Genomic DNA, 16,221 nt, shown 5'->3' with positions numbered 1-16,221 from the left:
ATTTTTTTTTGTTTTCCTTCCTATCGCCCTGCGGTGTTCCCTGGGTGGGAGGGGCGGGTTGGGTGAAAATGTTAAAAAGGAGGGATGTTCGATATGGATATTTATGTTGGTTAATTTTGAAACTTTTTGAATGAACTGTCTACCATGTCTTATATCCAATAAACATTTAAAAAAAAGCAAATGCATATTGATTAGGGCAGAGAAAATATGTTTAAATTGGTCTTTCATAGGTTGAGGTGTTCAGAGAGTTGTGCAGGGAATCAGTAAATATTTTAATATCCCTAGGGAATGGTTTTGTCCATGTCTCCAGCTACGCAGTAATAGTTGTGATTCTCTTGGTTATGCTTGAGTCTGTGCTTGTGATGGTGCTTATGTATGTGCAGTTTAAAGTTTAGGTGGTAGATTTGTAGGCATTTTAGGGAATTTTACATAAGGGTTTGTGAGTGGTGTGGGCCTCATAGGTTGTGGTGCTGCAGTTGACTCCTGTACATGCCTTGACCCTACAGACTGACATTGACATATACTTGTTATTGCCTCTACCATCTTCATGGCTAAAGCGCATTACCTTGCATTCTCCTCCCTAGCAAACAAAGATATTTACAGTACTTCTTTGCCATGGTTTGGTAACATTTCACATCATAAAGATGACTGCCGCCTGGGAAGTTGTTGGGTAGACTGATGAAGGGGGCACTTTTCACCATAAGTGTCCTCTTCCTAAGATGATTGAGAGAAGGCTGGAGATGCACATGCATGGGACGAATGTGTTGAGGAGGCAACTGAGGTAACTTTATCTGTATGGAGGTGATCCTGACAAGCTTTCCTGTCTACTTAGGTTATGTCTGGAGTCTAGCAATCTTCAGGGGAAATCTTAGAGGAAGACTGCTGGTTGGCCATCTGGTGGTCTAGAGTAATGGTTTCTGTGCGGGGCCAAAAATGTCCTGCCCCTCCACTGATCTTGGCTGATGATTTCTCTGTGGGGCCAGCAGTGTCCTCCTCCTCCACCTCCTCCTTTTCTTCTTTTGCAGTGATAGATGCTGAGATAGCTGGTTGGCGGTGATTAAAATTTTCACCTGAGATTGTCTGTCATTCTTCCGTTATGGATAGTGCAACATAATTGTCAGGCTCAGTGTTCCCATTTCCTGCAACAGGAAGATGTAAAAGGTTGAAATGCATGAAATAATAAAGTTTGTGCTCAATACTTCACCACACATGTCTCACAATAAATAAAAAAAATCATACTATCAGTTAGTGACATGAGAGTACTAAGCATATGATTTTAAGGCTTCCTCCATGCATAAAATGAATATTTATATTTGTAATGGTAAAACACCTACCCCTCCCACAGGAACTTCCTTAGTGGTTGGACCTCTTGACATCACCAACTAAGCAAATGTCCTCGGAGATTGTGGTGGTTACAAATCTCCTGAATCAAACAGCTAAAGTGAAGATTAATTTGAAAAGTACAATAATGAGTTATGAATCAAATCATAGCAGTGGCATTCATTTGAAACAATTGATGTCAATGCAACATGATATAGATGTAAGATAAGCAATAATCCATAGAAAATATATACAAATAAAAAACAGACATTTGAAATTACATATAAATTATACTGATAAAGTGTAAATGAGATGTAGTAGTAGACGTCAGATGTTCCCAGACTTATCCGATTGACGGATGATAGATGAACAAATTGCTGGTGCCAGAATGTCCCCCTGATGTCATCTGTGGTTGGCCAGAATGCGGAAACCAGGGACTTTTGTCTGACTATAGCTGACAAGGGAGGCAGATACAGAGTAGTAAGTCATCCAAAGACATACATTATAATGCTACAGTGACGTGTTGGACACAAAGTAAAATAAATACACAGGTTTTTCTCGTGGGTTTTCTTGGCTGGGCTAGAGAGAATTTTATAGTGATGTCATTACAATGCCATGTCAAAGCATTAACAAAAATGACAAAGGATATGACAGACAATTAAAAAAAAGGAAGCACTGATGGATACACGGCCATAGGACAGTAGACATACATGTATCCTGTCACTTAGGATGATAGAGATATGTTTGACCAAAATCCCACATAGCAGATGTATACTGACTACTTTCTACCATCTGTCTGCTATGTTTTGCTAGTTCTAGAAGCTAGAACCTAGACTGGCTGGGGTTCTTTTTACAGGAGCGTAGCTTTCAGGTGTCTCAGCAACCACACTATTCCAAAAGCTTCGCGCTGACCCAAGGGGTCCCCCAGGGCTCTATACTAAGCCCCATTCTCTTTAATCTCTATATCGCCCCATTGGCAGAGATTATTGTCAAATATGACATCAGTGTTGTGTCATACACGGATGACACGCAATTGGTGGGGTCATTGACACAATCCCACGAAGATTCAGCCACCAATTTCTCTGCTTGTCTACTGGATGCTGAGTAACTGTTTAAAACTTAATGGACATAAAACGGAGGTACTAGTGATGGGCAAAGCTCCCTCGATATGGTCCTCTTCTTGGTGGCCGGAGACCCTGGGTCCCACTCCATGCCCCAGCGATCAGGTCAAAAACTTAGGGATGTGGCTGGATACCTAGCTCTCGTTTGAGAATCACATCAGATCAGTGGCCGGGAAGTGTTTTGGAGTAATGAAAGGGCTTCAGAAGACCTTAGATGTACTTACTGTAACAGCCAGAAAAACCCTGGTTCATGTGCGAGTGACTTCACACCTAGACTATGGAAATGTTCTGTACCTGGGAGCAAGTAGCAAGTGTCTGAAGAGACTTCAATGCATTCAGAACGCGGCAACCGGCCTTCTGCTGATGCTGCCCAGGAGAGCTTACTCTAAGAATGCCCTTGCGACCCTTTACTGGCTCCCTATTAAGGAGAGAATCCTTTTAAAGGCCCTGTGTGTCACTCATCACATTCTGCAGGGAAAAGGGCCAACCTATCTGCCTAACCTGCTACCCCCTTATACTCCAACCCGACATTTAAGATCCCGGGGGACGGGACAGGTCAAAATTCTGAATATTAAAAGAGCAAGAATGGGTGGCCAATTCTTCCGATATCTGGCGGCTAAGAACTGGAAGGACCTCCCTCTTGACCTCCGGATGGAACCATCGGAATCGTTCTTTCGCAAAAGACTGAAAACATGGCTCTTTCGCCTGTAGGTTCTCCTCTAAGATGGGTACAATACTGCCCCAAATGAGTCTTTATTAGCCGCAGCGCATGGACACATTCGTGAGTGTAACCACGGGCTTTATAAGTGTACTTATTATTATTAGAAGCAGAAGTAAAAGTGATGGCAGGTGGTGGATGGAACATGAATACAGGTCCTTAAAAGTGCTTTAAAACAAGAAGTGAAAGTGTATATTTGTTGTAGGAGAGTAGGGTCTGCTTCCTATGGTTACCCACATGTTTTGCTGTGTTTCACTGGTATTTCGACTTTAGTATGGCTGTGGCCCTGCTAATCAGGCCCACAGCCTGGCTGTTCTTTCTCTAAATTGATACCATGTTATGTTATGTTATGTTAATAACATTTATTAGGCGCAACAGCTGCCCCAGCAAAGGGGCGTCCTGGCGCCAGATCATGTACACAACACAACAGATCCGAGCTGAAAAGAGGAGAATTTCAGATCACAGGGAGAACAAGTGAGTTTTAATGGCCCGTCTAAAAAGAGTCAGACTATTAAGGGCGCGAATGTGCACAGGAAGGGAGTTCCACAGATCAGCCGCCAGAACACGGAAGGAACGACCTCCCATCCTGCTCAGCCTGAACCTAGGCTTACTCACCAAATGGAGTGATTCAGATCTGAGGGACCTTAGGTACATACCAGATTGGTTACTGGGTCACCCTTGTGAGCCCCTGTATATGGTACCTTAGGTACCCAGGGCATAGGTGCACCCTAGGTCTACCAGGGGCTGCAGCATGTATTGTGCCACCCCTGGTTAGCCTTTCAAACTGACAACACAGGTCTGTACTTACAGCGTGGGTAAGGTGGTGTAAGCACCCCTTACTTAGATATAACATACCTATATCTACCTTATATATAGACACATTGTAACCTATACGTCACTCCTATGGCAGGCCTTGACAATCATGGAGGCAGAGTGCTTGGTTTTGTGTGAGAGGGTGCCCTAGCATGAGCTGAGCCCCTCTGCAGCTTTCGGAACCATCGCTTTATAGCTGTTCTATGATATAGCCATACCATATACTCTCAAGTGCATTATAATCCTCGCGGTTAATGCTAACTTGGGTTTGGCTTTATCAAAACATGTCCTGTAAGGTGTCAAACACCAGTTCTGGCAGCGGGGCTAGCATTCCACCCTTCTAGAGGGAGAAGACATGTAGTTACTGGTAAACCCGGTTAAAGTTAAACAGAGCTCCAGCATCACAAAATGGATGCTGCTGCCACAGACACGAGTCTGCCCTCCTGCTGCTGGATGAAACTCCAGCAGGGGAGGCCTGCACAATAGGTTTCCTGTCCAGGGAGGTGCTGGCACCTCCCCAGACAGGCTTTAGTGTATTGGGGCAGGGTGGGTTGCATTCAGTGAAGTCTTTTCAGACACTGCCTGGGGCACACAAGGTGCTCCATGCATTTCCCAGTTCAAACCGGTTACTGGGGCGCTCAGCCCCAGCTCTGGCGCGAAACTGGACAAAGGGGAAGGGGTGTAACCATCCCCTACCGAGGTCCACCCATAGGAGTGACCTTAGAGTTAGTCCAACCCCTAAACTTACTATAAGTATAGAACCCCAGTCCCTAGGACTTTAGATTACCCTTGATGAAACTCTGACACATAAATCTTGGACCTTCGACATTCCATTTCGACTGGAAGATGGAAGAAATCTCCCTTGTGGTCAAGGAGTGACCACCGTGTCCAAGCAGGCACCAACAGCATGTTTGCCGGTCTGCATTTTCAAAGCTCCCGCTGGATCCCGAAGAATCTGTGACAAAGGACATGGACTTCCAGGCATCTCTGATGCTGACCTGCGCTCCCAGCAAAGCTGTGACCTGTAGCGGACATGAGAGACGTGGGACCAGAACTCCTGGGCATCTTGCATTATGCAACTGCACCTACTTTCCAAGGTATCCTGAAGTTGTGCATTGGGGTATTTGAAGCCCCTGCCCCGAGCACCTTTTGCACTGAAGCACAGAGGTCTACACTCCATGAGTGTCCCGTGGGCCTGCTTTGTGCATTTCCGCTTGAGGACAGTTTGAATCCAGCTCCTGGTTGACGTCGACGCCTCCTGCTTCTCGTGGCTGAAGAGACTAGCTTCACCTCTTTCACCTGAAATCACCCAACATCGGCTGGCATCTTCTCCTCGCCATCCTGGTCACTGGCTAGTGACCCATACTCTGTCTCCTCTACTTTCAGGTTCTTTACATCTCCGATCCACACTTGGATCAACCCGGACACTTTTCCTCTGGTCGCCTGCATCATTTCTTCGCAGCTCTCCATAGGAATCGATGACGAAACCCGACACCAAAAGACACCTATGCACCCGGCTTCCCTGGGGGAGGTAACATGAGTACTCCAGTGCTCCCATGGGTCTTGCCTCTCGAAGTGTCCTAGTCTAAAAGGGTTCCATCGTAGTTCACCTAGAAGTGCCCTTAATCTCTAAAATTGTAACTTGTTGGTTCTACATAGAAAGTCAACGGTGATCAGTGGCTAGGTTTAGACACTGCACGCGTCCCCCGTGGGCCTCCTACATCCTAATCTTTAGTGATTCTAGGTAGCCCCAGCGGTTCTACAGGCCCTAGGCCTGCTTTCTAACTTTCACATGGTTCTTATACCACTATTTTAGTATATAGTTTGTGAGACCCCTAGGGCATAACGTATACTGTGCAACTTATCATATGCTAATTAAGTTCCTTGTATTTTACTTTCACCTCTGACCTCATAAAGAGTCCAGAGGGGTTGTGTTTAGATTAAATACACATATTTGATATATACCTTGTGTGGTGTGCTTTTATTTGGTCATTCAAGAGAATATAATTGGTAAAACAACTTGCTTAACTCGCCTCTAAGTCTTAGCCTGAAGGCTGCTCTCCACAGCTACCACTAGTAGAGCTTTGTATAAGGTTGATTTTACAACCTACCATCAAGAAGGGTCGTTTGGACTAGTGCAAGATGCCCACTAGAATAGTGGACATCATATACCAGGCCAACTTCTCACATTTGTTAGTTAAAAACATAACTATAAAGTATAATTGAGAAAATTAGTTCATCATTCAATGATGTAGAAAATCACTATAAATTGTCAGTGAACTTGATAGCATAGCGACATACCTGTGTGTATGGTAAGGTTGAATTTGAGAAAGGCCCTGTGGTTTGTCCTACCACTTTAGGAAGTAATACAGTCCCAGTTGTAGCAACCAAATTCCTTATAATGGTGACTGTAAGAGATGAAGGAAGAGTAAAAGGAAATTAATTTGAGTAATATTGTATTAGATGGGTTTATGTGTTAGAGACTGTGTATGAGGTATATGTGTGTTGTTTCCACATAACAGTATAGGGTGGAGGACACAGTTCTTTGAGTGGTTTTAGGACAACTTGTACGACCAGAATATTGGTTTAGCTATTACCTGGCCTTCACTTACAGTTGTCCGCGATAGGCAGGCCATATAACAAATCAGTGTGTTTTGTGGAGAGTACACTCTTCTCAAGGGGTGTGAGAAAGAGAGAGTGTCTAAGTCTGCCTCCATGAATAACCTTTCCATCTGATTCCTAGAAAACGTCTTTACTAGCCTCCTCTCATCCTGCTATTTCTTTGTAATGCCCCCCATGGTGCTTGCCTCCTTTCCAGTGCATTTACAGAGCATGTAACCATCTTCCACAAGGCTGATTTATTTGCTCTACTGACGTTTTATGGAGGCAGAGCATGTAGTTGCTTGTAATTTTTTTTACCACAAATTTAACTACAAGGACTGTTGCCTCCTCATTAAATTTGCTTACCTTTTCAGTGTCATTGCCTGAAGACTAGATGTAGGTTCTTTTGGCTGCAGGGTCATGTAGTCAGAGGGGAGGAGGGCAGAGCATAGGGGTGGGCAGTATTTATGCTTTTTAAGTGAAAGGGTGTCTGGTCTGGTGTGTGTGTGTGATTTGGGTCATATGTATGCTCTTTGCCTATTACCTTCTATTCAGAAGGTGTGTATACTCTTTGCCTATTACCTTCCATTCAGAAGGTCTGCACCTATTTAGTTGAAGTCTCCAAGCCAGTCGCAGGCATCTTTGCCAACCAGGAAGAACATAAATTGTGGCTGTAAATTCAGTCATTTGAGGCGGCACCCTCTAATTGGTGGGGTGGAGACTCACGTGATGTTTATGTTGTGATGACTGAAAGCACCCATACATTAAAGAATTGAAATAAAAAAAAATGTTTGTTCTCTTTGGATATTTAGAAACAAAGCCCCAGATCACATAAATATTAAGACTGGGCGGTGAACTCCACTCTGCTCGGGGAGTTTGCAGAGTTTTCCGCACTCTGCATTAAGCATAGTTCACAGAGTTCCGAACTACTCGTGGAGCAGAGTGTTTTTCCCTGCTCGTTCTCGTCAACGTCAAGTTGGTGAGCGCGAACCAGGAAAATAGACCTCTCGGCAAGATTTTTCCTCGCTCGTGCTCGTCAAGGTCTAGTTAACTTGTGCGAGTGAGGAAAATCAACCTCCCGGTGAGATTTCTTAATACAGGCATTCGAATTTCGCAATGCGAGTGGGTGCATATGCTCGCGACCGCTCGCGTTGGACAAACCTTCTGTTTGCGTTGAGAAACCTCCGCTCAGGTCGAAAACCTACCCGAGCAGCAGAAAGACAGCAGAGCCTTCTTGCACTACGCATGGTGTCATTCGCGATGATTTTCCAGGATTGGACAAACACCCTTGCTGTAAAACACCGCGAATGGCACTTCGCTTAGCGCGGTGTAGTTTTTTTGTCACTTCTCAGAGTTCCTCATAACGGAACTCCGCGAACTCCACCCAGGCTTTATAAATATGCACATTGCACCAGAGCGAAGCAATTTGCACTGGCTAATGGATATTTTCCCATTGTTCTAGTTAATTCTGTAATTACATTTCCTCCAGTGCTGGTTGTTAGTGTAAAGGCTAAACCATATTCGCATTGAAAGACGTGCTAAAAAAATATTTCCTACCGGTATGTCTATGTAAATATTGTTTCAAGGCTGGTTGAAAATGGACTGCCATCAATGTAAAATTGCCCTACACAATTGCAGAATTTCCCGATACACCTGCCAAATTGACCAACAGCAGTGCTGGCACTGATGCACTTCACATGATCTGGTCGGACATTTTATGCTAGAATATTAACCTGATTTGTTAGGCGAACAGATGGAGAACCGAAGGGCTGTGTATGTTACATCTTTGTAAGTGTTATACAGAATTAAATGCAATTCATTTGGCACTATTACCATGCAGAAATACAGCAGCATTACAATATTGCAGACTTTTAATTGGAAATGCATACTAAGTAATTATATTTTTTGCCTGTTCTGTGAAGTATGTTTAAACCCAAACACGTTTTGATGTATATAAAAATATATTTTCTTTTCTAGGGGCCACAATCAGTGTGATAGTTGATATCAACATCACCATGGCCGTTATTGTTTCTGCATTGATCGCCACTTTGTACACGCTGGTGGGCGGCCTTTACTCTGTTGCTTACACAGACGTGGTTCAGCTCTTCTGCATCTTCTTTGGACTAGTAAGTAAAGAATACAAAATGTGAGCATTTTTACACTACTTCTTACACTACTGTACCGGTGCACACAGGCTTTGAGAGGGCGTTCACAAAGAGAAGCCCCTGTCAGCTGACTTAAGGCTCTTTCTGGTTGGTATGTGTAATGTGTAATGGCAGTTCATACTATTGCAGCTTTGATATACTAGAAGTGTAATGAAATTCCAATTCTGTAAACCCTGTTTCAGAAAGGGACAATTTGGGGTATTACTGCAAGTCCAATGCAGCATCACCTATCATCACCACACCACGGTCAGGGCAGTGGAGTGACGAAACGTGAGGGCGCCCCCCTGCAAAGTACATAAAGCCCCCCCCTCCCCCGCTGGAGTTGCAGCGCGCGCAACAAAATTTGTTTTCTTTATTTTTTTCGGTACTTACCTGACATCGACTATATCCCAAATTTTACAACCCCCCCCACCCTGCCCCTCCTTTGCCTGATGTCACTGCCCGGTGTAACGCCCTGCACGAGCCGTGGCTGGTATGAGTCCCTTTCAAATAGTGATTTTTAGCCATATGTATAAATGCTTTAGGGACGAAATTGCGGTCTCAGCCCTTGAAAAGTTACCGATACCCAAGTTGGGATTTAAACCCATTTGTAAAAGGGCAGGGAATCACTTGGGACCTCTTTCCCAATGTGAATGTTAAAAAAGTTTGAAATTTGTTGTGCAGGATACAGTGGTCATGGGGTCTACTGCCTACACTCAAACTTTTAAAACGTTTTTGAAAAGATAGTTCAGATTGTGACCCACTATAACTTGAAGTTTGGTGAACTGACTTATTAATACATAGGTCGGTTTGCCAAATTCCACTCTGGCCGCAATATGCAACCAACATTTTGCGACCAGCATATTGGACATCTGTTCCAACATTCTTCTACTGATTTCAGATCCAGGTGTGTATTTGCAGCAATCTGTTCACAATTATGAATCATGAGAGGGCATTTGCAACGCCTGTTAAAAACGAATACCTTAGGGTGGGCATGCACCCACTAACACAAATACACGATATCCTAGGTTTTCTAGGAAGAAATGAGGCATAACAAGCAAACTTGGGGGCAGGTTTATTAAACAGTCACGCACAGTAATGCAGCAAGACAACTTGCTGCTCTGCATGACAGGGAGGGAGCAGAAATGTTCCATATCAACTATGATATGTTACAATCCTGCTCTATCTCTGAGCTGGTGCACTGAGTGCAGCCTTGTGCTAACCCAGCCACCCCTGCGCCATCATGAAAGGCTGTCCGTGTTACAGGCAGGATTGTTTTTGCGCAGGAAAAGACACCTTCCTGCACAAAAACAATCCTTAGCGGCATTTTCCTCTTTCTACATGTGCTGCACAGTGCAGCACTCGTAGAAAGAGAAAATAATGAGGATAAATGAAGATATTTCTCCTCGATATGCTTCTTTTCAGAAGGTGTACCATGCTGACACAATCCCAGGTTTACTAACCCTAGTAAATCAGGGATTGCGTCAAAAACATGGATGGATGCATAGGAACGCCCATGCTCCACCCATGGAACACCTTCTCAATGCAGTGTACGAGAGGCAGTGATTTGAGCTGCCTTGCATTACTCTGGATCAACTAAGCTACACAAAGCCATGCAAGGTGGCTTTGCGTGGCTTTGTAAATCCCACTAAAGGGGTTGCATTGTCTTGTGTCCCCTTGCGTGATGCAAGGGCAACACATGCACTTTGTAAATCTGGGCCTTGGTATTGACTGCTGCAAATTCCATATTTTGGTTCTTTCCTCGTCCACTTTTCTCCTGATAAAGTGTACCAAGTTTTTGCTGGTGAAATCTGTTAGAGGAGAACTGCAGGTACATATTTATCTCACTACTCACAATTCCGAACCCTGAGCAAATCTGTGCTCATTTTTTAGCAGGGATAGGAATATTCCTCTCAATTTAACAGGGTAATTTTCAAGCAACTGAGTCCTAATGGAGAAGGAGGAGTCATTTAATAACTTGTGAACAGCTTAATAGCTCTCAAGTGTCTGCAACCTTGATTGTCAACACTTTAACAATTGTACATTGTAGTCAAGTTGGCAATTGGATATCACTGCATAAAACGAATGCACTTTTTCAGTTAACAGTATCGATTCACTCCTTCAATCCCTTACCTTCAAAGGGTTTATACTTGTTTAGATTGCATAACAAAATTTAGGGGCATATTACCAACGTTAAGCGATATTTATCGCTAACGATGCTTAGCAACGAATTTTTTAACGCTAAGCATCGTCAGAAATTATCGCAGATAAACCTTGCTATTATCAAGGTTTATCGCAAATGCGATAAAAAACGGCCGCAATGCATGAATATCGCTGAAAAGTCAGCGATATTCATGCATTACCGAGCTAATGCTCTTAGCCATGTTATCCACCTCCCATTGGATAACATGGCTAAGAACTGCTCAGGGCAGGTGTTAGTTTTTGGAGATATTCGCGCTTAGCGCGAATATCTCCAAAAGTTGGTAATAGGAGATAGCGATGTTAGCGACTGTTTCCAGTCGGTAACATCTTGGCACGCCCACTTTGCATGTCACTAGTGATAAATATCACTGACATGCAAAGTGGGGCCCAAGATGGTCGCTATCTCCTACTAGCTGTCGCTAACTGGTGTTAGCGACAGCTAGGTAATAGGGAGATAATTTTATCTCCGCTTTCTTGGCTTTTAAAGCCAAAAAAGCGGAGATAAACCCCCTTGATAATATGCCCCTGGGTTTCCTGCTGCAAGTTAATTTTGGATGTTGCCAGCCCCATTTCTACATACATTATTTGCAAGAATCTCCTTTAGTGTCCTTGTGCTGGGATTTTCCTCTTGCAGTTCCTCACGATTTCCTAATAATTTTAATACAATCCTTTATGAATAACAATAAATATTAATCCATGGTGAACTTCTTCCCCCAAACGCAGAATCACCGGAATTTTCAGGTGAATACAGGGTTCAGGAGCATGCCAACCTTTTCCAAAGTTTGTTAGGTTGTGTTTCCTCATCATTTTTTTAAAATATTGTTTAATTTCAGTGCCCTGTAGTGGAGGGCAGACCTCAGCAAACGCTCCCCCACTCTCCCCACCTCTGTTGCTAGATCAGTTCTTTTACAGTATTGGGGTGCCTATTGTTCTTTTTCAATAGCACAGTTCCAGCCAGCAGTTTGCAACATGCTTATAAGAAAATGAATAATGGCAGAATAAATCCCTTATGTATATTGTTGGCCACAGACACAAAGAAGCTGGACAAAAGGGAGTGGGTTTATGCCAACGACCACATTCCCCTGTCAGTGCAGGTATCTATAGTTCAAGATAACAGGTGTATATAAGCATTGGCAAAGCCAGTAGGTCTAGCACTGGCCTCCAGCCTTTTGGACATTTTTGTTTTGTGTTGATATGGTTTTGTAAACGGTTATTGTTTAAGAAGCTGCAGGGCTTTCAACAATCTAAGAAAGTAAGAAAGAGAGCGAAAACAAGTTTTACAGGTGTTACAAATTAAACACAATAAAGGTCAGTTTTCTATTTGGTCAAAGTTTTTTAAAGAACCATTGGTGAAACTGAGTCCAGAATAAACGTGTTCTAAAGCATTGTCCACTATGAGTTCACTTCCTATAATATTGAAGCTTTCGGTTTGTGTGTTTCATGCATAGTAAAACGATGATAACGTAAAACAGAACAGTTTTAAATAGACGAAATCTGTTTTTGAGATAGGAACTGATATAGTTGGAATATGCCCTGTGCTCACATCTGATAGAAAGCACCCTGCTATTGCATCAGGTTCTAAACACAAAGGCAGCACTAAAGTAATTATACAGTCAAAACAAACACACTGCCACTGAAAGGAACTATCTTGTCTGTGGATGTGCTCATCATGACGGAGCAAAATGCAGTCACTCAAAGAGAAATTAACACATGCTGTATGCTGTAGCGGACGGAAGCAAAACATGAATGACACAACAACAGGTCAATGGATGAAAAGCTTTGACTGAAAGCCCCTTTAAGTAAATTCATTATACATATAATTCATGATTTTGTAAAATCATAAGGTTTAGCTAGCCCCAGAACTAAAAAAGCCACACTATATGGTGCCAGCTTTTCCCTCAAGTAAGAACAGAGCTTAGCGTTTTTTCAGGGAGGTGGAGGGAAGGCACAGATTATGATGTCAGAGGGTGGTGTAGGGTTCTGCGTGGGTGATAGGAGGCTAGGTATTTTTTTTATGTGAGAGGTGTGAGTGTAAATGTAGAGGGTGTTGAGGTGGGTGGCAGGATGGCAGGTATTTTTTAATTTTTTTGTGGGGATGAGGATTACATTTAGAGGGTGATGGGGGTGGGTGGAAGAAGGCTAAGATTTTTTATTTTTTTATCTATGGAAAATATTTAGGCGGACATGTTTATAATTGCTTCAAGAACACTGCGGTGCAAGGTTACACAATGTCATAATAGTTTCACATCTATTTTAACAATACCATTCCCTTTTCACTATGTCCCATATTTCAATCCATTGTTTAATTAGACATTTTCGCTAAATGTTGTCATGCCACCGCATTAAAGGTATTTCCATAATATACTCTGGTATGTCTCCCAGATGTACTCTCTCATAGACAATTAAACATAAACACAGACGTAGACACATGCACAGAGGCATGCAAAGCAAATACACAGAAACACAGACACATCGAAAAGCAGACAAACACATATACATAAACAGACAACAACACGGGCATACATATATATATATATATAAAGAGAAAGACACATACAATTAAACAGTTTTAAACCTGCAAGCACACACACATATGCTTACACACACACACACACACACGCACATGCTTACACAATTCAACTCATCAGCTGGATATGTAAAATACATGTGCACTACAGTGTTTAGTTTATAATCCTAGGAACCTGCAACACAGGATTGGGAAAGCTCTTGTCGGATAAAGAAATCACATCACATCACTGTAGCAATCCTTTGAGTTAGTTTATAAGATAGATTCCCGCCCTAATCTGCAATCCTCTGATGGCTACAGTCTGCTCAAGGACAGCACAAAGACTGTGGAGAAAACATTAGAGGGAGGTCAGTGACATCCCACACTTTCCTGTTTGTATGAGGTGCAAAACGACTAGGCTGCATGAAACTATTTATAAATTAGAAAGGGTGCGGGTGAGAGCTGGAATGAAGCTTATTGGCACCACATTGCCACCACATGCTTTTCCCACCTCTCATCTAGCCTCTGAAACGCAGAACACTTCACCCCCTGTGACTCTGTCTGGTAAATAGCCGAAACACAATCCCTCTCCGCAGACATCAAATATGCCACCGCCATCAGCTCCTCGCCTTGCCTCACAATGGAATACCACCTATGCCATGCCCATCCATCCAGGGGCAATGCTCTTCATTTTCAGGATCCATCAGTGCCATGTCACACACCATTCATGTCTTGCAGAAAGGTACTCATATCTCTTCCTCAACCCTGCATCTGTCCATGTAATTATACATAGCCTACACCCTCAAGGGACTTGCTTGTACCCTGATGAGGCATCATTGACATGCACTTCTGCATTTGCTTTGGGTCAGTGAAGGAACAGTTGCTCCAGGAAATGTCAGGCATTGATCGCCATATGATGATGTCACTAAGTATCAGTTCACATGCACAACAGTAGAATGAGGCTTCAAAACAGTCATATCACCATCTAATGTAATGATTACCACATGGCGTTGACAGACCTACCACATAGTACAGTGAAGAAGACATTAGATAAATATTAATGATCATGATGTACATTTTGATGGTAAAAGAAAATGATTCCATCTGTGGAAATGGAAATCCTCAGGGAATTTCCTTCAAAACACTGCCCTTATAATGGATAAAATTCCGTAGGTGGAATCGAGCGGAAGTTCAGTGCATCATAAAGAAATCCGAGAACTTTTTTAGGGGTTGGTGTAACTGGTGTAATTCTCACTAGTGTAAATACTCGTATTTACAGCAAATTGTCCCAAATTACTTATAATTACTCAAGATGGCATAATCACATAATTTATGTAATTTTTCACAACAAGAATAATGCGTAATTGCTGAAATTACTCCGATTACTCTGGCTTAATTGAAATTTCCCTCAGGCCTAGGCTTTATGCTGCTAAAAACTTTAAATATGGCATTAACAGTCAAATTACGTATATGAGTACTCAATTTAAATGTAGATCACCTTTGGCAACACATCTGCCAGTGAAGTTAAACTATTGTTGGTGGTTTATCCTCCAGGTGAATTAAAATCTGAAACCTTCCTAACTTACAACGCTCCTTACAATATGGAGCTCTCTGTGTCCTCCTTTTATGGTTCTTTACCTTATGACGGTCAATTAAGACAGAAATCGTAGTAGGCTGTTCAACTCTAACCTATCTCTAGAGACCCATATTTCTTCATTTGTAAGCATTTTTTTTTTCCATCTGTCCATGTTTACCTCTTACTGCTTCTTTTGTCTTTGTCTCATAAACTGATTATGAATGCACTCATGTTCTCTTGATTGGATTTCTGAAATACATTTAGGCTTATCATCGACAGATGCAAATATACGTCCGCCCATTCAAAACTCCGCAGCTCAACTTATCTTTGGTCCTACACAGATAAATCAGGTTTTGGAATGATTAAGAGGCTATGTTGGCAGCAATTGCACATAAGATGCTTGTTTTGATTTACATGTCCAATGTTCAAAAGTTTCCATTTTGTATCTCTTCCTTTCCTGGGTGGGAGGCTTCAGCATTGTTTTCCATAAAGTGCCCTCTACTTTTTATCTTCCTTCCTGTTCATACCATCGAACGTTTGCAAGCCTAAGTGGGTAGTCACTGTTTCAAGTTGTTTATGAGTCAAATTGTGGAACTCTCTTCCCTTCTCATTAAGAGGAGAAACCCTTCTTCCATGGTTAAGAAAAAAGAAACAGTAACTGTTTTTTTTTGCAAAAGAAATTGAAAATGTTGTGCTTCTTGCTGTAATGATCTCTAATTTTGAACAAATACCAAGAGAACTTCTGTGGAGAGAGCATGTTACTGCTTTTTTAATGGTGGGACAGAATACAATGGAATAGCACTTAACAACGAAGTACAATAAAATGCACTTTCCATTCCAAGATTGACAAACACCTTACCATGTGAGGTCATCTTTTACTAACCCATGCTTGTAGAAGCATGCCATGAGTCTGTGTAACCATAACGAAAATGTGCTAATACAAGCTGCATAATAAAACATGTTTAGTCCAGGTAATTTATAAATAAGCTTGTACAGACTGTATGGTACTTGTTTGATGTGCTCTGGAATAAAATAATTTGCTATTTTTATGATGTGTTTTTTCCAAAAACAATTAGTATGTATATGAACAATAAATTTAACAAATATTACAGTGCATTTATAAACTTTTTAACATCAGACTTCACGTAAGCATTTGCTTTTCAAGCAGGATGTACTGTTTGTAGGGGAGTGGTCTTTAACCAAATCGTCCCTGGCAGGTG

General features: G+C 42.3%; 1 protein-coding gene across 1 annotated transcript in view; it reads left to right on the top strand.

The window, feature by feature from the left end:
- The window catches only part of LOC144773236 (high affinity choline transporter 1-like), a 182,996-nt gene that overhangs the window by 69,234 nt on the left and 97,541 nt on the right, over positions 1–16,221 (top strand). The window contains exon 2 of the mRNA XM_078658143.1: positions 8,551–8,699. Within this exon, the coding sequence (XP_078514269.1) occupies positions 8,551–8,699 (149 nt within the window). The remainder of the gene's footprint in view (positions 1–8,550; positions 8,700–16,221) is intronic.

The sequence above is a fragment of the Lissotriton helveticus genome, chromosome 8 (assembly GCF_964261635.1).
Source record: "Lissotriton helveticus chromosome 8, aLisHel1.1, whole genome shotgun sequence".
In the NCBI taxonomy this organism is placed as follows: Eukaryota; Metazoa; Chordata; class Amphibia; order Caudata; family Salamandridae; genus Lissotriton; species Lissotriton helveticus.
The sequence above is the reverse complement of the archived record's forward strand: the minus strand, read 5'-3'. Positions and strand labels throughout refer to the sequence as shown.